The sequence below is a fragment of the Orussus abietinus genome, unplaced genomic scaffold (assembly GCF_000612105.2).
Source record: "Orussus abietinus isolate OABI.00-Male unplaced genomic scaffold, Oabi_2.0 scaffold372, whole genome shotgun sequence".
Lineage (NCBI taxonomy): Eukaryota > Metazoa > Arthropoda > Insecta > Hymenoptera > Orussidae > Orussus > Orussus abietinus.
This window is the reverse complement of record NW_019394566.1, coordinates 12,376-36,702: the sequence shown is the minus strand read 5'-3', so window position 1 is coordinate 36,702 and position 24,327 is coordinate 12,376. Positions and strand designations below refer to the sequence as shown.

Sequence of the window (24,327 nt, the reverse complement as noted above, 5' to 3'; positions counted from 1 at the left end):
CATTCTATTATCGTGCAAACGCATTTTGAAATTTCGTAGAATTCTTTGTCTGGAATAATGTGTGTAACTGCCTCATTACACGACGAATTGATTATGAGTAATGACAGAATCTCGACAGGAGAAGGGAAAACCGAATAGTAAGTGCATGAATATTTGTATACAACGCACATAATAGTAAGTTCTGAGTCTTTAAATGTACCTCCAGTGTCGGAAACGTACATTCAACTTATCAAAATTATTTTGTTAATAAGTTTTTAAGAAACAACGAGAGACAGCTAAAACCTTGTGGAGGTAACTGAGGGAAGTGAACTTGACAACATTTGTTAAGATCAAGGTCATCGAAGGTGGGTCCCCTAAACCCCTCATTTACCGCAGAACTTTCATAGGACAGAGATGATTATCTGAGAGATGTACACCTCGCGCGCGATCTTGTCAGAAAATATTATCAATTTAAGACTGTGATATTTAATGCGATTTCTTACAGCTTTCTGGACTCTTGCGGACTCTCGAAGAAGATTCCTGCGATAGAAGGCGTCTGGGTGAAATTCCGTTCAATTTCGTAAGCGTCGAAAACGTTGATACCGATTTGACTTTTTTACGATACATTGTTGGCGTGTTTCAGATAGTTCTAACAACTCTTAGAAATTATCGGACCTGCCTAGATCCCTTCTTTGATGGACTTGGAATCCCGGATGATCCACAAGTTACGAACTGGTCCCATGTGTATGTCAGAGGAAGTAAATTTCTATAGTAGAAATTTAAACAACATAGTAATTATAGGGTAATTAGGATACAACAGCTATTGATAAACGTAAATTCCGTTATTAATACACTCGTTCTTGTATTCGAGAAATGTTGACTCAATAAATTGCTTCTTACTTAAAGTTCCTCCAAAATATAATTTCAAATCTTTTCATTGTTTCACCGGTGACGGACTACGTTTTCACAATAATGAATACAAAAGCAATGAAAATGAGTAATATCATACAGTGAGGTGATATTGGATTTCAGAGTACGTTTCCGTTTTTGGAGCATAAATACGAAGGTTAAATAATTCGCAGTCACCTATCAGTAACGGCATGCACATTGTGTGCAGGTGTAAGAACCTTCATTTTTTTATTTAAACAAATCAAAAAGTAAAATGTAATGTTAATAGAAGCTTTTCCATTGGCACTCATTCATGACCAACAAAAAGTGCGGCCAAGTACACGTCATAAGTTCAGTTTGCCTAAGCAAGAGAGCCATGCAGGATACTTCCTGTACTGCGGATCGCAAGGTATTAAGTAAAGCTATGTGGAACTTTTAAGATTTTCCTAAATGTTAAAAGTTGAAGATTCACTGACATTTTACTGTAGTCCGAAGATTAAGGTTGATACCCAAATTATTGTTCGATTCTATTCTTAAATTTTGTTTATCTGGTCTTTTAGTTGTTAAGAATTTCTCTCTCTTTCCAGATTTCTCCTTTCTAGTTCATATAATAAAAACCATTTTCAATAAAAAAATAACGGAATTTACAATACATCCTGGATGTCTCATTGCGTTTAGTCTGTCTCAAATATACATATTTATGTTTATTCTGAGTTATTCTTATATGAAATATGTTAAAAAAATATAAAGAGGAAATATATTATGGGACGAGTGACTTTATTTTCATTCCAAGAATTCTGGTTCACCAGTGCCATATAAAACGGAGTACCGGTTTCGAGTGATATCAAATTTCAAGCATATTTGAACACAGTGTTAATCAAGTAATACTATGATTAACCCGAATTCGTGTAAACTTATTCCGCTTTTTCCATTTGTCTTATTTGACATGGGCAAATCAAGATATTCGGGATTAAAAGAGTATAATAATCCGTTTTTCACGTAACCATTGACTGAAGTTTGGCTTACAAAACAGCATCCAAAATTATTGGACGACAGACAGCGTCGTACGACATACATTTTGTTGCATACACACACGTACGATTAAAATGTATTTCAAATTTTGTCCGTCTGAAACACTGTTCAATCCCTACTACAATTGTTTTAACCTCTGGAGCAAAAGCAGCCCAAGGTCTAAGAGTCAGCACCTAAGCTGATACAGCGCCGCTTCCATCAACTCTGTCGCTTAGACTGAAAAATGCCGAAGAAAAAGTCGGCCATCCGCAGGATAGAAGAAAGTCCGAATCAACGGGCTATACAGATATCTCATAATTCATATCATAAACGCTGGCACGATCGGGAGTAGGTGTAGTGGGCCTCTGACCCCTGGTGTCGCCTGGGGCAGAAACCATTTCCATAGAGTCCGTCATTTCGAGGGCTCTAACAAAGGACAGAGGTCTGCGTCTAGCGTCCCCGGAGGTGGGTGTTGTTGGCGTAGCCATGCTAGCTTTCCTTTTAACCTGTGGCGACTGGTGAGGTGGCGGAAGAACCGGGACCCCACCCCGAACTGCCGGATGATACGCTGATCTTGGAGTGTTGGAATATGGTTGTTGCGTGGGACTCGTAGGATTTGAGCGGTAATAATCATACGTCGGTGCTGTTCTCTGGGCGAGAGGTTGCCTCGGGCCGGTCATTCCAGCCGACGTTGTCACCGAGCTCGACGGAGGGTAGCTGCCAGGCGAGTTGTCCTTCCACGTGTAAACTCCACGCTGGGGTGAACCCGCCAGCTCGCGGATATTGTCGACGGTATTGTTCGTTCTGGCATAAGGGTGTTCGTTGCCTTGACGTATTAGTTCGCTCTCCGAAAGGAAGCGACGCTGCGGACTGTAGCGCGAACCAACGATAACGTTTCCGCCCCCATTACCCTGATGTGCCTCATAAAAGTTCGGCGCTTCAGATACGTCAATAAAGTTTGGCCGACGAACCTGCGTCGGTGTACCAGGATTGGATCTGTAAGCAGAATGAAAAAACTTTAACGCATTTAGTGGTGTACATATGCAGGATTGAACTACAACTGTTGATTCATGTGACAAAACGCATAATAAAAAATGGCGAGAAACAATACGACGTTTAAGGTCAAGTTAAATCAGATGCAAACGTCTAACTATACACATTAATCAGTCCTACCAAGGACCTAAATCAGGCAGATACCGGATCGCTTAACGCGAATGTTATAATCCAGAACCAATTTGTCATCCACCGATGTTTCAGCAGTAGAATGCAAGGATTCAAACCCAAGATGTTTCTTCTGAAGGGGAAGGAAGTGATGTCAGAATACCTGGGTGGTGAAACCTATATACGTCCGTAATTCTTGTAAGTTACGAACTTCTAATTATCTGAATAATTAATTATTAGGTCTAGATAAAACAACTCCGTAGTTGGTTTGAATATCAGTTCTTTTCTAAAAATATTAGTATGTTTGATTTTTTAACATAGTACATCTATATCGGAACATTAAAAAAAAATATGAGTTTTCCAAAATAATTAAAAACATGTTAAATTTGAATACACCTGTTTGCTTATTTCTATGAGGAAATAATACATTTAGAAATGTCGGGAAGGAGAGAGATTCTATATAAGATGTAACAGAATATGTAGTCACGTTTTATACAGCGTTATCCTTGGTGAAAAAGGAGTCGAAAAATCCTAAACTATTTTTTTCAGACAATGCATGTATTTCCTGTAATAACTAAGTCAAGCACAGCTAATCAATTGCGTTCCCGAACAGAAGGCATAGCAGAGAGGACTGCATTCGGCTGTCTGTGTCATAGCAGCCTTAGCGGTGTCCTCTCCGCTATGTCTTCCACTCGGGAACGTGATTGATTGGCTGTGCTGGACTTAGTTATTAATTTTTTTTTATTTATGCACTATAGGAAAAAAAAATAGTATAGGACTTTTCGACGCGCTTTTCAGCAAGAATAGCGCTGTATAAACCGTGACCACGAGTTCTCTTATAACTTATATAGTATTGCTTACGAACATATATATCTAAGAACAGATGCAAGGATAATAGGTACCCTCCAAAACTATTCGATGGTAGCAATTTCTTGTATTTCAAGTAAAAGAAACTTAATATACCTAATATCTTGCTCTAAACGGTTTCTGTTCTGTTTAATATTATGAAAGGAATTATATGTTACGTATTATTTTGAATTCAGTATCAGATGTGCTAAAATGTGGACCTAGCGGAGTTCCTAATTTACATTGATAAGCTACTTAAGAAGGTATCCAATTTAAAGTGACATAAAAGTTGTAAAATATCGAAATCATTGCTTTTGAAATATTCAACCAGTACATATCACAAGAAAAACTTAAGAATTTAACAAATAACTCCCTTTCAAGGGATTGCCATTTTGATTATAAGATTATGGTGAAAAGGCTTTTCGGAATTATAATTGATGGTATCCGCAAAAGGAACCTCCAGATACCAGCACCATTACTAGATGTATGTGAGGATAGCTAAAACGGCGTGATGGTGATCATGTCCTCAATGCTCAGAAACGAAAACGTAATTAACTAATTCAAATCAAGATAGAAGGTGTTGTGTTGAAAACTAACAAAGGGAGCGCGCTAGGGCCAGAACGTGGATTTGAATGCCTTTTTTTTTTTAATACAAAAAAGGTCCTCAATAGTTCTTTCAGGTTGTGAAAAATTCTGTTGAATGTGTTTTCGGATATGCGTCAGAGAAAATGTCGGACGATAAGTATGTACCAACTTGGAAACTAGTATTATTGAAATTAGCGTAGTAAAGCAAGTGTCGACTCCCTGCTTGTTCGATGTTGTTTTACGAGAAGTTGGTTTTTTCAAATTAACTTTTCGTTTTATTCTTTTTTAATAATACATTTTTTTTAATAATAAATAAATTTCGTTTTATTTCTTTTTAATAAATATTATCAAGGAAGTAGGCACAGTTGAAGCCAACCACATCTCTGTGTGTAACATATAGCGTCTACTGATAAAAAAGCAAGTACTGAGCATTTAAGTAACCTACAGCCTTTAGCTAGACGCAACCAAGTTACTAAAAATGAAAGTTTCAATATCTTAGTGCTGGGAAGAATATAAGTGTGCATTCTCAAAGAAGTAAATATACAGAGCTGGTTTTAGACATTGATTCTTATACCGACGTTTACCGGCACTTCGAGAACTTGAGAAGGTTCGCGTCCGCACCAGGTGCGACATCACGAATTCCAAAAGTCGGGCGTTAATTCCCACAATTTTGTGTACTTCCATGCCAACTAAGGTCGGATATCCTCCAATTTCCGGGTGTTACGTCAAGAATTACAAGAATCAGGCGTTGATTCTCGAATTTCACGATAGTGGTACGCATTTGACGGATCTTCAGAACATTTTACGAACTTCGATGGTTCGTGTTCATGTTCGCCCGATGGATAAAGCGTTTTCCGAGATGTGGCCCAGCAGGGAGAAGATTCCGGAACCCTGTAGCCGCTAAGCGAAATCTCTCACGACATGAAACGTTTTGAAAACGTCCCGAAATTATTGAAAGATGCCCCCTTCCCTCCATCCCCCTAAACGCAGATACAAAGCGTTATTTCAACGGTGATTAACGGTTGAAAAAGGTGCACTTTTGCGCCACGTCTCGTCCTACTTTCGCTTCTAAAACCTCATAGCGAAATTTTTCGTTCCCTCAGCTGATCAAAACAAGTCCCCTAGTCCTTGAATCCCGTTAATACTCCTTATCTCACGCATACAGATCAGTTTCTTGGAAGCATCCGAGTAGAGAGCACATCGATGATTTTAAGAAGAGAGTAGGTCGAGTCACGAAAGAGTTCTTAGAAATGCATCTGTTGGCGGCCTCCCCTCGGTAACATTTCAGATTGAGGGGGATACTCTCCGACAACTGTTTTGAAAGGGGTACAGGTACAGGAGCGCTGTTCGAAAGTTCCTGATGCGGGGACAAGATGAAATATTGCACAAAAATGTATCTTTTTCGACAGGGAATCGCCGTTGAGATAATGCGCAACGTCTGCTTTAATGGGGTCTGTCGATAACTCCAGAACGTTCTTGAAACTTTGAAGGTTGTGGGACTTTCCACTTGAAAGCTATTGGGTTTTGGAAACTTCTCCCTTCTGATTCGCATCTTAGGGAACGGTTTTGCCAGCGTGCGTGCGCATTTAGCACAGACACAAATCATCGAAAGTTGCAGAAAGTTCCAGAGGCCTCTTCAGTGTAAGCGAGTCTTATGAAATTTCAGGAATCAATATCCAATTCTTGGAATTTGTAACGTCACGCAGTGCACGGACGCTAACCTTTGAAGGCTCTCGAAATGTCGGTAAATTTGTGTTCAGAATTGATCCTGTATAGATATAGCAGATGCTAATCTCTAATTATTAACATTTATGAATACATGGGTCATAGAACAAGAAATTAAGGTATGAATCTCGATTCTCACCCTTAATGACTCCAAGTCATAAAAAGTACTATGGGCATATTGTTTCGTCTTTCAATTTATACCTAAGATATTGAAAATCTCATAATGCGGTGCAGCACGAATACTTTCAATTGGTTGAAAACTCAGCTCTAAGATGTTCGTTTAACTTATGCTGTTATAATTTTATCCGGAAATTGAATCTGGCCATGGACCGCGTATTTAAAAAGAGACGGTGTATGGGGGATGGAGAGAAATTGCTATTTTTTTTTGCTAGTTACCACGCCAACCTCATGTGCCACCCTCGTAAGTCGTGTGAAGCACGTATAATTTGAGTGTTATCTTCGTAAGCCACGTATCGAGTAAAAGACGCGTCAACCGAGTGTTAGTCTCACACGTAGTTTTTGTCTTATTTAAATTGCATCCTTGAGAATGAATAATGAATGTTGTGCAAACGAGTTTAATGAAGGTTTACAAAACTGCACCCTGATCGTAGTAATTATCAGTCTTATAAATTTCATGTCGAGGTAGTACTCCGGAACCATGACTTTCAGGACCTAGTTGATGAAAGTAAAACGAAACCGAATGAACATCCTTCATAATGGATACGAATAGATTAAAAAGTCTTGGCCATCCTAATGCCAACCCTCAAACACAATCAACCACGACAAATTTAAATAGCAAAATCTTCAAAGGAAGTGAAATAATTTTTAGCATTCATTCGCGGTAATAAAAGCGAGGTCAGTATAATAACATCATATGAGGAATATTTTGACTAAAATGAAGGAGACTGATACTGTTGCTTCGTATATCCCGAGAATGATACACCATGCAGCTAAAATAGAAGACCAAGGAGAAAAGTTATCTGGAAATATTAAGATGGTAGGCATCGTGAGAAGGTTGACATTGCGTTTCCAACATTTAAAAAGTTTGGTATAGTATGAAATAAGGACGTGGCCTAAACAATATGCTTGTAAGATTAAAACTTAATGATCAGCTTAATATGATCATTCTTATTAAAAGCCGATACCCCTGTGGGTGCTTTAAATGTTAAAATTCTTAGAATACAACTCCATTCAAATAAAAGGGTGCATAATATTGCAGACTTAAGAAAGATTGCGCCAGATCGAAGATGCAAACTGCTGAGGCATTGGAAACACGTATGTCTGAAAAGATAAGGGATGCATATTGATACTTCCAAAACAGACAAAGATTGATTAAAAGAGTGTTTAACTTTAGTTATTCATTTTCGGCATCAAAGCAATCAGAGATTTAGATATTTAGTTGGTTAATTCTAGCGCTTCACAGTATGTGACTCCAAATAACTAGTTTTGATAAAATGAAGAACACCCTCGTATTTGTTGCAAATGATCGATGATAGCATATTTACAGTGCCGGTATTGTATTTTTGGAGGTAGTGATTGAGAATTTGAGGGAACTTTGCAAGACGGAAAATGTTATGTACATTTAGACTTCAGTAACATTCGTAACGTTCTTTATTCAGTATGTTTCGTAGGCATAGCAGTCTTGTTGGAATATGCCTAGGTTCGAACGCACAGTGTAAAAATAATGTGGAAGACACCAAAAAACTTAATCGACGTCTGTAAACAAGATCTTTTTACTGATGTACTATCTGAAACAATATCAAGTCTCCACCCTTTTTAGTGATTCGGGTCGATTGATAACAAAAGTGGCGCCACGTTATTGACATTTATATTTATATTAATACTTGTGCACTCTACCTTAAGAATGACATGAAACGGCATACTCCACGTGTCATTTCAATAAAATAATACAAATAGATTGAGGTAAAGCTCAAGAAGTCCCTTGGATTTATAATTTTTGATACTCATCATCACCTACGCACAATCCTATTTCGATACATTAATCGGCTGCAGGGTCACCTGTCGTATTTAGCGATAACTAAGGTTTGGATCTGAGAGCATTTACAGCGCACGTGTTGGTCATGAGATAAGCTAGAATTGCACGGTACGCATTTGGAAAACTTTTCTCGATATTATTCACATGAATCAGTAATGATCGTTAATCAGTAATAATCATTATACCTACGTACTGAAAGTAGTGGCAGAAAATATCAACTGCTGGGCAGTGGTATAAAGAATTGATCACGATAACAAGACATTTTTTATTCTTGGCCTTTTTCGTACAAATTTCAGAGGTTAAACCGAAAACTCTAATCTTTGTTACATCCGATCGGGTGGCAACGGCGCGAGTCAAATAGTCTGGAGACAGGGACAAAACACAAACGTGCGCAGCCTGATAATGTTCAACGGTCTTGTGAGCATATCGACTAACATATGCTATGTTGCGCAGTATTGATAATCCGTTGTCTCATTTCCCTTTAGGTTTCTGACCCAATGATACTCTGTTGCCTCGTGTTTTGTTCTTCTGCTAAATTTCGTATTTCCTGAGCGGTTTAAACAAGCTTGATTGTCTTCCATAATTATTGTTGGACCTTGTAGTCCTTTTCCGCAGTTCAACCTAATCCAAATCAACTCAAACTAAATCGTTCTAAAACGGTTGAGAATAGTACCGTATGTTTAACCAGTTAACTGTGTCGACCTATTGGAAACGTGTGTTTTCAAGACGAGTATACTCGTCAAACACAGCTAACTGGATAAGTTTATATGTCGTATTTCTAATATTGGGAATTTTATTTAAATTAATTTGGATAAGGTTAGGTTAACACTTTGAACACGGCTTCACACTGAGACCCTACAATGCAGTAGAGTGCTCAAAATACGAATTTTTAATTTCAGGAATGTAGACAAATTGATTGCGTAGTTGAGTTAATGATTATTTAATATATTCATACCGAAAATATTGAGCTTATACGCGTTACCACAGGAACAATATAAAGCCGTCTAGCTAACCCTTTCCTACGTATACTATATTGATCTCATAATTACAATCTGAACACATATCATTAGGTCTGTCTCAAGTAAAGATATATAGTGTAATTGATGCACCCGGTGGGCGATCGCCCCAGAGCTTCAAATGTTGAACATTTATTCTTCAATGCATTAAAATCCTTTCCGAAGGCAGTAGTATTATATTTTATTTGTATAATTTCATCCACATCTTATTACAGCACGCTCGACGAAAAATGCAGACCATTGCAATATCAACAGCTGTGTCGAATTATATTGGGTTTTGTACTAAATGACATACTCTGTATGTCGTTTCCGTACAGTAATTATAAAAACATCCAAGTAAAACTTCAGAAGTGCTCTTCAGAACTTCAGATGCTCTAATTGGCTGCAGAGTGCCACCTTTTACGCCATCAGTGCCGCCTACATTTTCTCTCCGAGACCTCATGTTACCTTCGTTTTAGCATAAAAGTGCACAAGACATCCTTTTTTGCCTTTAATTCGCTCAAATGCATGCTTCCCAATTACTAGAGAGTTCAAAATTGTTGTATAATTGTCCTGACACACTTCTTATATCAGTGTCTTCATTAATTGAATATCGATCGAAATATAAGAGCACGACGCCATTTTGGTTCTGGTCTGGGCTAAGTGAAAACTTTTTTTTCGAAAATCCCAATTTTTAAAGTGTGAGGATAATTCTTAGATGCTCACGAGTCTACTAGGCAAATTTTAGACAGTTAGGCTCAATACCCTTTAAAAAAAGTGTCTTATTCGAATTTATTAATTTGAAGGGGTTTCACTTTACCTTAATATGGCCTATTAAGGTGACATGAAAGTGTGATATATACATACCAAACAGTCAAAACATTTATAAAACTTTTCTCCAAATTGGATGCACCAAATTATCTAAAACTTTAACACGTGATTATGGAGGCTCTACGGAAGAACGCGTTGCCCGTGAAATTTTATTTTTCTAAACAAAATATTTTTTTTTGGTTCTTGTCCGAGATAAGTACATTTTTTTCAAAATAGAAATTTCATGAGCAGCGCGTTATTTCTTAGAGCCCCTATAATCACGTGTTAATGTTTCAGATAATTCAGTGCACCCAGTTTGGAGAAAAGTTTTATAAATATTTTGACTTTTTGTTATCTATATATCACACTTTTATATCACCTTAACGAATTTTAACTAATGCAGCGATTTTGATAATATTCAGTGACAAATAAGAACAAACATGGAAATATGCGGAGAGCGGAGAAAGCACTTTGGGATATTTCTAATCCATTTGCTATTACAGAAATCTATTCTACAACAGTAGTAAGTTTCAAATTAATCGGAGGTACGCACTTTTTGGAACTTCACCCAAAGTATGTGCAGCAATTAAGTATTATAAAAGAGTATGGATCTTTATTAATATTATTTGCAATCTTATAATGATTATACATCATTTTTTTGTATATATTGTGATGTGGCCATTACAAGTCGGTGCAGAGCGGGAGCGGTGAGTACCGAAACAAATATTAAATTATTTTTAGCAGCGGGTGGCGACGCCCGGGGTATCCAGGAACAATCACTAACTGTAAGTATTGTTCGTTTGATGAAACAGTATTTGTAAGTAGCATTAACCAGTTAACTGTGATTGACGACTATACTTGTCATGAAAACACGTTTCAAATAGGTCGACACAGTTAACTGGTTAAGTAAGGCCGCGTCGAGGAGGGATGTCAGGGAAGGGCCCCCGGTTATCGAGCGATTTGTCACATTCAACGGAGCGCGGACCTTTGGTTGGTGTGCCGCGAGACTCTTCCCGACACCTAGCGTGGGCCTAGTTAATCATCTAGCGTCCAACGGTCCCGCGAAAGAATTCGGGAGGGGGCTTTCCGCAATTCGGGCGATCCTGCCGGCGCTCGGAGCTCATTGTCCTGGATGCTCCGAGCGTAGCCGGTACATGTACACTGAGACGCCGAGCTATCCCGTTACCGTTACCATCCCTAAGAGGGAATCTCTACCGTTTCGCCCGCGGGTGTGAATTTAAGGTGAGCAAACCCACATGGGATTCCTTTGAGAGTTCTTTTCCGCTTCCGTCCGAAATGTGTGTTTCCGCGTGAGCCTCCTTGGCGCGTACCTCTCGGCCACCTCGTCATAGTGGCTGACCGCGTGCGCCGGACGCGTAGATAAGTGAATTCCCGCGTTTACCACCCGGCTAGCTCTCGTCCGTCCGATTTTATGTAATTGTCTTGTGAACGTGATCCCGCGGCTTTCGAGATAAATCCTTCCGAGGCGTTTGAGGAAAGTGTTCCCGCGGTTTGGAAAAATAGTACTTGTTGCTCCTGGAGTCAGTTTTGATGGGCCGTGGACCGCGCAGAGTCGGATAGAGCGTTGTGCTCTAGAGGGTGGGCAGTGCCGCCCGTCCCCTGGGGCCAAGTGGCCCCCGTCGTTTAGTATAGTGCCGGCGGAATCCAGAAGTCGGCGTCCTACTTGTTGTATTTGTAATTCCGCCCTCGTGAGACAGTCGCGGAATAAATAACTACCGTGCCGTTTTCCGAAGAACTTGGTTGTATTTTTTCCGTTTAACGGTCCGTCCTCCCGGTACTCCTCGGGTTGTAGGAACTTCGAATCCCCAGTCTCTACCGTGCCGCGGAAAGTCGAGACTTCCGCGGGGCTGAGTGGCCGGCGGTCGAGGCCGTTCTCGTCCCGCGACGTCGGCCTTGCCCTCGCCGGGAATCCGCGGGCCGCAGCACGCTTCTTGCGTCTGGTGCCCTAATAAAAATAAAGCGGCCTTGCGGCTGTTGGGCGGACTTCCTCCGGCCGACCTCGCGGAGAGGCGATCCATCTGCGGACCTCGATCCCTTCCCCTCGTTTGCCAGCGCGCCACCAGTTAACGGAAAACGCGTTGTAATATCAATACCAGATTTTATACTAATAATTCATAGTTCTTTACTGATGCCAAATAGGTTTAACACAGGTATTTTTAGTTGGGTCTTTTCTGCTATCGATTAATAATAAAATCCGAATAATTAACGAGTTGCACGTGACTATTCAATTAATTATTTATTAAATAAATTAATGAAAGTGGTGGGAATGGAACAGAGAAAAGGGAGGAGGTAGAAGGGGTTACAACAGAAGTGGTGGAGGGGAGAGGCAGAATGTGGAGAATAATTGGAATGTATCTACAAGGGGACATAGAGGGAAAGATAAAGAAGTCGAAGGTGTGAATTGAAACAAGTTGGGGGAGGGAGAGGACGAGGAGGGTAGGATCTCACGGGATACAGCAGTGAACGATGAAGGCAAGAAACGGATAGACGAAATGAGAGAAATGCCTGTATCGATTTGGAATGGGTACATGAAGGGGACTGAGAGGGGGAAGTGGGGATACTGTGATTGACTACACCCTAGGGTACAAGGAGGTAACGGAAGAAGATGCGGATTGAAGATGAGGAAGACACGGATTATCACCCGGTAATGGTGACATTTAAGGGGCCTTGATACAGACCAGATCTATAGCACCGATATCATATTTATTGACATAAATTTACAATAAACTTAAAATCCAAACGATAAATCAATTGAAATATACAAATCGGACTACGAGACAAAAATTAAAAAATCTAGGGCGTAACACTTCATTATCAATCCTCCCGACACATATTTTTTTAGATTTCACTCTTACCGATTATAAATTCAAATAACTTCTGATAGGCTGTATTTTCCTCTCTTTTGGAGCTCTAGAACTATAAAAACGAAATCCCTTACAGTCAAAATCAAGTCTATATATGATGTATTCTGAAAATTAAGGCGATATGAACGATGCTGAGAAATTTAATCGACGTCGATAAAATAAAATTCATCTATACCCTTTTTGGTGGTAATGCCATTTTCAATACTCAAGTGGTAACATAAGCTGGCGCGTAACGTTACCGACATTTATATTTATGTTAAAATCTGTTATACTCTACGTTGAGAATTATAAGAAAGAAAGCGTTCCATATGTCATTTGGGTAAAGTAATGATAAAGAGATCGATATAAAACTGTCAAAATACCGTGGATTCATGACTTTATATACTCTAGTGGATCAAAGATGTTATCTGTGACGTTTAGCTACAACAAAATTGTTTCTCTAAAAAGCATATGTTCCCCCGGGACAAGCCAACATCCCCATGCTGTTGGTGAAAGTATTTTCCATATTTTTCCATCTGCCTCTGTAATATTACACTTTCATAGTATTTTAAATTGTTCAAGCTAGGTACTGAAATTCTTCAATTTCTATTCTAAGCCTACAAAAAGCGAAAAACATAAAAAATGTGCACAGACCACTTGTGGTCCTAGTCCATGATAAATAAATACATTTTTTATGAAAAATTAAATTTCACGAGTTTCAGTATCTACCTTAGGGCACGAATCGGGACACCCAACTCGGAGAATACTTTCACAAATAATTTGACCTCTCAGATATGTATTAAAGGCTGCCACTTTCATATCACCTTAAGTAGATTGAAAAATTGCGACAAAGTCAGTATATTTGTCATGCAGTTTTGGGCTATTTCAGTTCATCGATATTCCACATACAAATAGCGCCAATTAACGCGTTTCAAATAAGCGATTCTCATTTCACAACAGGAACTGTCATTTTAGAGGACAGATAGTGGTTCTCATTCTCGACGTTTGATTACGGTCGCTAGACCCTGCCCTGTTACCTTTCAACCCAAGGGGACATTCACTTAGGAAATCATGGATTTTAATGCTCGAAATCACGTGGAAATCAGTTGGAAATGGAAAACAGAAATCACTGAAAATTGTTGGAAATCATCTAAACATTGCCACAATTTTAAGATCAACCTTTACTTGTTACCGAATCGCATTGATGTTTATCATAGGAAATTAAAGGCAATCGGTTATCAAGGAAGGAAATAGTTTTCACTGATTTTTGAGTGAATAGCCCCCCGCTTCGACCTATGGCTTCAAAACGTCTTGAGCTTTGCTCGATCGTTGGCGTTCATGTATGGTTCACAGATCTTCCTGCTCCGTCCCCCCTCGGCCTGCCATATCCTAATTGTAGGTTTTCGAAACCGTAAACACTGCGCCATACGGTCAGATCCCTAAATTGAAGTAGTTATTAAAACAATTTTTGAAAATTGTATTTAATTATTAAATCGATTTCTACGAATATTGGTATTGTATGATAATTACAGCAAACAATAATAATTATCATTAATTAATATAATAATCATAAAAATTTAATAACCCTTTTGCACTAGAAAGGTGACTTTTAGTCACCTCTGCCAACTGAATGGCAGAGGCCTCGAGTGCAAAGGGTTAATACTGGATTAAAATGTTATAACATTGTAACTAATTTCCACGGGAGGGTGAGTAGTATAAACGATTTTTATGAAACTGAATAGTCCACAAACAGGGTACTAATCATTACTATATTCACAAAAATCTTTGTCATTAAACTTAGAGAACAAGTTTTAAAATCGAACGATTGTAACATGAACACTTTGAGCCATTCGTGATATTCACATAAAAGATAATCTTAATTTTTACTGCATCCGTAATTATTTGGTTCAAAAAAGTATTTTGAATATAGAATATAATTCAATTTGACATAAATTGCGGTTTTCCAGTCCGAGCAGTTTCATACAGTAATTTTTCATTACGATTAATCCGAAATTGTTTTTGTTTGTTGGTTTGTCCATCTCATAGTTTTAGATTGAATCGGATCTTGAGTTTAAATTTTGAATTTAGATGTTTTCGATTGAGAAGCATGAATCCTATTGCCACATACAGCCCGGGAGCGACAAGCGAAAAGCAGTAAGTGACACCAATGAGCAAAGCGAATTTTCCGTATCCTTACCGTCACTTCGGAAATATCTGACGGTATCATTGGTCGTCGTTTGCTGCTCGTTACTTGTTCCCGGACTGAATTTGGTAATAAGACCCTCGGGTTCCTCATCATTGAAACCCGCAAAGTTAAAAATTATATACCCAAGAGTCGATCCGAATTTAGATTATGAGATAGACAAAAAACAACCACAATTGCAGATTGGTAGTAATGAAACATTGGGTGCATTCAGAGGAGACAACTGTTGAGTGATCGGTTAGCGCTCATCTGCTGAATGGGTATGTTTACTCAACATATTTACTGATCAGACCATTCTGATCACCATTTTCAGCAGAAAATCGCAACATGTTCCCAACTCATCGGTAACCGCTTTTCTCCTCTGAATGCACCCATTATTCTATGGCACTGTTCGTAACTCGGATTCCACTATTCACCTGAAATTTAATTATATTCTATATTCAGAATACTTTTCTTAAACGAATAATAACGAATGGAAGAAAAATTAGGACCCGTATCTTTTACGCACTACATCATTACATACGGATCACAGTTCATATTATAATTGTCCTATTTGAAAGCTTCTTTTCTAAGCAAGATGTCGCGGTATTTTATAAATCTGTTGTTGATTAGTATCCGTTCGTGGTAACACGTTTTGTGAACTGTCCATTTTTAAAAAAAGTCGTTTATACTACCCATTCGCTTGTGGCAAGAAGTTACGGTAAATGTTATATTTAGAGGACCCACCTCCGATGACCTTGACCTTTACATGTTGTCAAGGTCATCCTTCTGAGTGACCTCCACAAGGTTTTATCCGTAGCTCATTGTTTGTTAAAAAGTTATTAATAAAATAATGTTGATGAGCTGAACGTACATTTTCGACACTGGGTGTAAATTTAACTTTGACCTTGACATATATTGCCAGGATCACCCTCCTGAGTAATCTCCATAAGGATGTAGCCATCGCTCGTTGTTCGTTTATTTATTTCTCGTTGTTGAATATATATCTAAAGACTCGTGTATTATTGCAAGAAACTGGTACCCGACCGCCTCGCGGCAGCCGGATTCTAGCTACTAACCTAATCTGACCCCACATTAACTCAAATCAATCTTTCCAAACATTAGGAATACGATATATAAAGTTAAACATACGTTGATATTCCCAACACTTTTAGAACGAATTAACTTGAGTTGATTTGGATTCATTGATTGATGGGTTTGCTCGATTTGGGAATTTGAGCTGGTTAGGGTAGTAGTTACAGTCCGGCCGCCGTGAGGCGGCCGGCCGTTAATAATCTACAACAATGCATCTGATTCCATTTCACTTAACACGTTCCCTGCCGCGTGAGGCGTATGCGCCCCACGCTGAACTTTCCGTTCAAGCCATTTGGTATTATCATTGTAAAACGAAGAATTTTTTAAAAATTCATTATGCAGTCAATTATGGGCATCTTAATGCTATTGCTGATACGCTCATTTGATCGTGGGGCGTATACGCCCCACGCGGCCTGAACGGAAAGTCTTCAAAAAACGGTCTGGCACGGAACGTGTTAATAATATTTCATTATCCAATTATGTTCTAGTAGAAACATCGGACTTACATTTTCGAAGAAAGCGTTGATACGTTTACCGGAATGGTATTTTCTTTTAAATAAGTATTTAGCGAGATAACGATTATGAGTGATGATAGAATCTCGACAAGAAAAGCCAAAACGGAATAGTGAGTGTATGCATGAATATTTATATACAATGCGTATATACTAGGTTTCGAGTTCTTAAATATACACCCAATGTCGAAAACGTACGTTCACCTCATGAAAATTATTTCGGTTATAACTTTTTAACCAACAACTAGCGACGACTAAAATATTGTGGAAATCACTCCGGGGGATGACCTTGACAATATGTCAAGGACAAGGCTATCGGAGGTGGATCCCCTAAACGTAACATTTACTGACGTTACAATTTCATATTTTTTACCCGTTATTGATAAACAACAACAACGATGACGATGACGATATACATCAATAATGGTTTATTATAATTATTCTACAATACCAATATTCATAGAAATAGATTTATCAATGAATTGTAATCAAAGGCATGTTATTGGTAACTATTTTGATTACGGGATCTAATGGCATGGTCCAGCGTTTGCTGATTCGGAAATCTACAATTTGGAAGTAACAAAGGTTGAAAAGAAATGGGGCCAGAGGATCGGCCAACACTCAGCGACCACCCAGTATAGACCGAGTGAGGTTGAAACGTTTGGGAAGTATTAAAGACCAGGGGTTAACAAGGCATTGAAACATCAAATGAACGCCACACAGAGATCGATTCAAGCGCTGGCAAGACGTCAATATTGATAACGTGGTAAGTCATCAACTGACAATAAATGTGGCAACAAGTAACGATCACTATCATCGATAACATACACTGATTTGCAAAAAAGTTAATTTAATTTCAGAAAGTGACGGAACGTTCGAGTTAACCGGGTTTGATATTGAGGCCCCTGTATTAAGGAGCGGGAAGAGAAGAAAGGCATAAAAGAGAACGGCAGGGGGGGGGGGAGGTGAAAGTTGAGATAGGGACAATAGCGAAATGGCAGCAGGAGAATCAGGAGAGAAAAATTTGGAAAAGGGGGTGGTATAACGAAGAGTGTTGGGAGGAAAGATAAGAAAGAAGTTGCGTAAGTGGAGGAGGGAGAAGGAGGAAGAAAAGTAAGGTATTTTAGGATAATAAGGCCCATCATAACTTGAAAGGCTTGTAAAAACTAAAATATAAAGTATTTTAGGAAGGGGAAATGAACAGAATGTTCCAGAAAAATGTTTATTTCAGTTACAAACTATAAAAATAAAATATAATTCTAAATAAATACGTAATTAAAAAAATTGCAGGATGGTGCTCCTGGGCTTTGTTACCTGTACGTGTAGGTAATTAGGCCCACAGACATCGGCAGTAGGATGCATACATTAATTTGCCCACTTAGGGCAAGTCATGTCATCAATATCCTCGAATGTTGTCATCAGGCATTCTTCATAAAGCCATTTTCTGCACAGAGTACACTGCCGCATATCGACAACCCTATTTTCTTCGTAAAGGCTGCGTTACCAATTCTCGGTCTTCTTTGAGGTACCAGGCTTCGTTTTTCTTAAAGTATTTTGATTCACTTTTGTTGCGATGTTGGATTTACTGCAACTAGTCATAGTCTCGTGTCCTTTCTGAGAAAGATATTTAGTTGGGGTGTGTTACACTATGTCGGGGCTTATTACCCATTCGGCGCAATTTACACTTCGTTATAATTTCTAAAATAGCAAACTTTTTCAACAAAACTAATTCAACAGTATGTAGAGGAAAGTATAAGGTACTACATGCCTGCTAGTCATAACAGTACTTCACAAAACTTTGTGAAAAACAGCTTGAACACTGCAACAAATGTTTATAAAATTCACCCAGAAATATTTTTAATCAATCTCAGTTTACCATGGACTCCTGCACAGCCCCGATAATACAACCAGTGGACTCGTCTTTGCCCTACTAATTGGCAGAGGGAGCCACAAACATTGCACTTCTGCTATATGGTGAAAAATAAGTATGGGTCTTGCTACCCACATGGGCCTTATAACCAAAAGTTACCTTATAGGGAGAAGAAACGGGAATATAAGGTAATGTGCAAGTGAAAAAAAAAGAGGAGCAAAAGGAAGGGTTGATAAGGAAAATTAGTGAGGCGAAGAGGGAAAGGACGAGAAGAAGAGAGGTATGAAGGAATTAGCATGGGTGAATGAAAGGGCTACTTGATGAGCCTAATGGGGAATATAGGACGATAAGAGAAAGAGTGAGGGGGAGAGGAGGAAGAGGAGGAGGTGGAAAGAACGGGATTCAGATTACTGGATGTTCGGAGGAAGAGGGCGAATCAGTTACCTGTTTTTGACGAGTATACTCGTCATCAAAACATTCACTTCAAAGGAGTCGCAACAGGTAACTGGTTAAGGAGGGAAATGGTGTGGATGATCAACAGGGTGTGGATTGGGGAAGGGTGATTCGTGGAATAGAAATTGGGGGAGAATAGTATCAGTTTTAGAGAAAAGGAAGAAGAAGGTGGGTGACAGGGAGGGAGACGTCAATGCTAGCCTTATACAAGGTGTGTGGGGCAGTGCTGAAAGATAGATTGATAAAGGAGATAGAACAGCAGAGGATGATTCCGCCGAAACATACGGGCTTTAGAAAAGGTATAGAGACAATGGAATATATATATGAAATTATTTCATACTCAGGTATGTGGAAAAGAAGGGAGGGAGGCTGTTCGTGATGATTATAAATATAAGGGCAGTATTTCACTCGGTGTATAGGGGAGAGTTGTGGAAGGCGGTGGAGGAAAGGGGAATAGGGAGTGTACTGAGAGGGAGAGTCAAAGAAATATATGGGGCGACAAAGAGTACGGTAAGGTTGGAGAGAGGAGAAGAGGGGAATAGTTCTAGACCAAAAGGGGGTTAAGGTGACATGCGAGCGACATCTGAGGGATCCATCATTTGTTAAACTTTTCTACGAACTGGATGTACCAAATCGTTTTAAACTTTACAGCATGAACATGGAGGCTATGAAGAAGGTCCCGACATTCAAGAAGTTTCATTTTTATATAAACAATTTTGAAAATATTGAAACTATTAGGTTCATCCAATTCGCAGAAAAGTTTCATAAACGGGACCTCTTTGACGCCACTTTTACATCTTAAGGCAAGGACTCTCGCTAAGGCCGATTGTGTTAAATCTATTTCTGGCGGATATGAAGGAAGTCTTTAAAAAAAAGTGAAAGGGATGAAAAACGTTGGGGTGATTTACTCACTGAGGCTTGCAAACGACATAGTACAGACGAATGGGGAAGAGAGATCGAGAATATTGATAGGAGAGATGGTGAGGTACTGCTGGGAAAAGGGGTTAAAGGTAAATATAAATAAAACAAAGATACTATGTTTCAGGAAGGGTCGGGGAAGACAAAGGGTGCGGATATGGAAGTAGAAGATAAAGGAAAGGGGTGAACGGTAATCAAGAAACTCGGTAGAGTTTTGAGCCAAACACATTTTTGAGCGAGAAACTCACAGCGTCGAGAGCCGAGAGAAACGCGCCCTGCGCGCTTGAGCTCGAGCGAGACTAGATGCCTGCAGTCGATTAGAATGTTAAAATCATGAATTCAGGAAATTCCTTGAGTTTAATTTCAATCACTTTATAATTATTTTATTAAACCGGCACATGAAATATATCATATCGTACAATTCTCAACGTAGTACAACACAGCTGTCGATATGAATACAAATATCGGCAATGTGGCGGGCTGTTTAAGACGGTATTTCTATTAAATGAATTTGTTTTTACCCGAAACAATTAAGTTTTTCTGGCACCTTTCACATCACCTTAAGAGATATTTCTGGTATAATATGCTCGGTTGTCCAGATCTGCTGTCCATTACACACGCATAGCGGACGAGTTGCTTCAGGTAAAAGGCTCCTGGGCTCGTTCCTCATGCCTTCAGAACAGCTGGTTGTCTGTAACTTAGCATGAGAGTCGACCAAATCTCTTGATTTAACTAATCTGTATCCAAGTGGGACTCACTCTATTTTCCGAAAACAAATTAAATGTGGAAGGGATTAGAGAAATTTACAATATTTGTCACAAAGCTGCTAAAATGTAAGTAAAAGCACGAGCGTCGCGTCGTTTGTCACTGAAGTACCTAATGAAAACAATAACAGAACATGTTGATATCGCAAGTAGTAATTTGGAAATTATTCAAATTCCTGCGATTAAATAGAAAATAATCATTGACGCTATCTGAGGAGAAAAATTATTGCATTCATTACTTCCGAATAATAAATTGTCGTGCGGTACAAACAAATTTCATGAGTACAATTTAAAACAGAGAATATTAAGCGGTTAGTGGAGAATTAAAATATTTTATACATACAAAGGAAGTGTCTTTGGATTCAACTGTAAACTGAAACGTTCGCAATTCAATTTTTTTTCTCTGATTCTACTAGCCATCGTATGATACAAGTATATGGCGTTTTATATTATATTAAATAGGAAATACTTACGAGTGTTTGAATGTCGTGACCCCCATATAAAGGAGTATAACAATTTCAGCTCATCATTCTCCTATAATTCCTTACACAATTTATGGATAGCACCGAAATACCAACAGTTATATGAGATAAGCGATCCGGCACTACGCGATTTAAGGATGAGGCGTATAGGAAAGGCGCAGAGTGCATGGAAAAGGACGGAGCTGGACTGTAGAGAAGCGGAGACACAGAGTGGAAAGTAAGAAAAAGATGACGTGGAAGATAGAAGTCCGAACAGCGGTGCATCATTCCTAGTATATAAATAATTAGCATCTACAGCACAAATGTAAAAGACAGCGAAACTTAAAATACATATTTCAAATACGTATGTACAGCACATATATGTATAAAAGATAATACAAAGTAGACGCAAATAAAACATAATGACACTACGGTAGATTTCCCACGAAGGCTGAAGTTCGTGTTTACCTGCAGTAGGTTGCAACATGTTGACGGAGCAGCTCCTTTCCAGTTACCACCCCCTGCAGTGGGACACAAACTTTTCTATATACCATTGACATCTCTGGTTGATACACGTGCAATACAACCTATCCCACTACTGATATGTACGTTATATACTTATTTGAATACACGAGTAACATCTTCGTCGAGATACATCGAGTTACTTTTAAAAGATGAGAAAGGACAGATATGTAGAAGTGGAAAAAGAGCGAGGTATAAAGAGAGGAGAGGGAAAGAGAGAGGAAGAGAGAAACAGATAAAGGGAGGGGGGAGGGAATAAAGGGGGCGTACAGAAGGAAACGATAAAGAGAAATAGAGAAATGTAGGGGTTACAGGTGGCACAAGGACGCTCGAAGAGAAAAATCAAAACAAATTTATGCATTACGATCATTTGTTACTTTCGTTCATATAATCCGATTTATTTAATATTTCTCAGTGGAGTTGAAGCATGCTTCGTGCGGTCTTTTCCGGGGTAAACCGTCTCGTCGTAACAAATGCCGAGTACTCCGTTGCATTTAAATGCAGAGAATATTTCTAGGTGAGGTGCCTAAGATTTCCTACTTCACATATCTTCTCAGTCCTTAACATTATGGGAAAAAATGTTGCATATGGAATTTTAATATATGTAATTAATAATACCTATTGAATGGCCCAATTAACGATGTATTACACGGTTTCACAAAGACTAAAATTGCTTTGACCTTTCAACCAAATCGTATGTTTATTTTTCTATTAGTAATTCACCCTGATTTTGCACGGGAGCCAAGAAAGTGTTAGCACAGCCATTCTTCGACGATTTTCTTCACTAAAATTGCCATTTCTCGGCTCCCTCGAATAATGTTTCATGCACTTACACCTTTCTAGAGAAATGCTTCACGAGATATCCCAGAAGACTAGTCGGATCTTTTAAGGAGTGAAAGAGGGTAACATTTCCAATTGAATTCCTTGTCTATTTTTTCTCTGACCAGTACTTATCGAGTTCTAACGCAATGAAACTATTTACTAACGCGTACAGCATTTGAAAGATCCAGACAGATTCAAGAAATTTGGCATCCTCCCGATACGTTCCATTTTTTACCTATAAGTCGTGCAGATCTTAATTATGATAGTCATTTCTAAATCAAATTTGGTTTATTAATAAAAACTAACTAACCTCTTGCATTGGAATGATGTGTTATGCACGTCCAATGTTATTTACTTCTAACGTGGGAATGTCGTGCTATACACTGATCGACTGTAGTTCTCTGGAGGAGTTTGAGGTAGGCAGCTGCCAATTAATTTCCAGCGCAAAGAGGTTAATTAGTGTACGGATATGTTCGTACATTGGCCGATCTATAAATTCATTCAGTGGAAATGTTAAAATTAAAACAAAAAAAGTGTATAGAGTTCCGTACCTATTGCTCCAGCACTGCAAGTGACACGGGATTGGACAATTTCAATGTGTTATAACTCTGTAAGTACTAAGTGGACAAAAAGTGGAAGAGGAATTTTTGACTGAAAAGGTTAAACTCCTTCACTATCTAAAAAGTCTGTCGAGTGTTTTGGGACACCCTATACAGAATAGTGAAATATTAAAATCCGCCCTGTGGTTCTCGAGATTAGGCCCCATAAACACAAACAAATGCCTATCGAGGACTTTATTTAACATGTTAAGCGTCAAGCCTGTTTTGTCTTCCTTTCCGTTTAGCCCGCGATATCCGACTATATCAGACTTTACCCATTGAAAAGTATATTGTCAGCCACCGGTGACTGAAATGGCGCTTCACGTGTTAATATTATGTAGATAGTAATTAATGCATGATTTCATGGAAGTCCAATGATATCTTCCTACAACATTTCGTTTCATGAAATACTCCCGAAACAATAGTACATTGTATACTAAGGGAGCAAACTGGGTCTTTTAACGCCGGGCGTAATATTGTTCAATGTTTTTATTAACGGTTATAAAAAAACTCGGTTAAGTTTCGAGCCAAATATTGTGAGCGAGAAACTCGCAGCGTAGAGTGCTGAAAGAAACGCGTCCTGTGCGCTTGAGCTCGAATGAGTCGTTACAGAATTCTAGATGCCAAAGATAGAGATTTTAGGAGAGGGGAAATAGAAATACAATTTTTCAATTCCTACAGAAAGAGAAACTAACGTTCGTCCACCCAAAAAAATCAGGAGTTTTTTTTTTCAATTTACCTGACTCCTATCGCTGATACGTACATGGAGTTATAGCGCCGTAACGTTTTCAGTACTCTCAGAATAGTTGTTCTGTTATAATCGTCGTCGCTTCAGTCACGGACTACCATTTTCGCATTCACAAGATTGGTCAACCTTCATACTGTTTTTCGTAGCATATTCGACGGCGCCCTTCGCGGGAGGAACGTGAACTACGATGCTCAGCGATGTATTATCCAATGCCTGATTTTTTCATACTCCCGGATAGTCATCTTCCAGATAAAGATATCTGCTAGATAAGTAAAGGTTCGGTTTTTGTCACTTAACTGTAAGACTTGTTGTCTGGAAGATAGTTAAATGTTTTGGCCACTCTGGCAACACCGTAAAAGTAAGAAGTAGCTAATCTTCTGAATTAAGCCGATATTTCATTAGCGCTACAGCCGTAAGCGATGGAGCGATGAAGCGCGAATAAAACATACTGATTGATTGCAAAGAAACAGCGGAATGGGAGAACTTCGGCGATACATTCTTTGCAGCTAATCAGAATTCGC

General features: G+C 38.9%; 2 protein-coding genes across 2 annotated transcripts; one reads left to right on the top strand and one right to left on the bottom strand.

Annotated features, from left to right (window-relative positions):
* Positions 1 to 1,625: 1,625 nt before the first annotated feature.
* On the bottom strand, positions 1,626 to 15,392 carry LOC111674019. Its single transcript, XM_023432724.1, has 2 exons — positions 15,347 to 15,392; positions 1,626 to 2,938 (listed from the first exon to the last, which is right to left on the bottom strand). Exons 1-2 carry the CDS (start codon positions 15,390 to 15,392, stop codon positions 2,178 to 2,180), a joined length of 807 nt encoding a protein of 268 aa, XP_023288492.1. The 3' UTR covers positions 1,626 to 2,177.
* A 4,557-nt stretch (positions 15,393 to 19,949) lies between these two features.
* On the top strand, positions 19,950 to 21,652 carry LOC111674020. The gene is made up of 4 exons (XM_023432725.1): positions 19,950 to 19,982; positions 20,490 to 20,583; positions 20,639 to 20,723; positions 21,177 to 21,652. The coding sequence occupies exons 1-4, from the start codon at positions 19,950 to 19,952 to the stop codon at positions 21,355 to 21,357; spliced, it is 393 nt and encodes a 130-aa protein (XP_023288493.1). The 3' UTR covers positions 21,358 to 21,652.
* Positions 21,653 to 24,327: the final 2,675 nt, after the last annotated feature.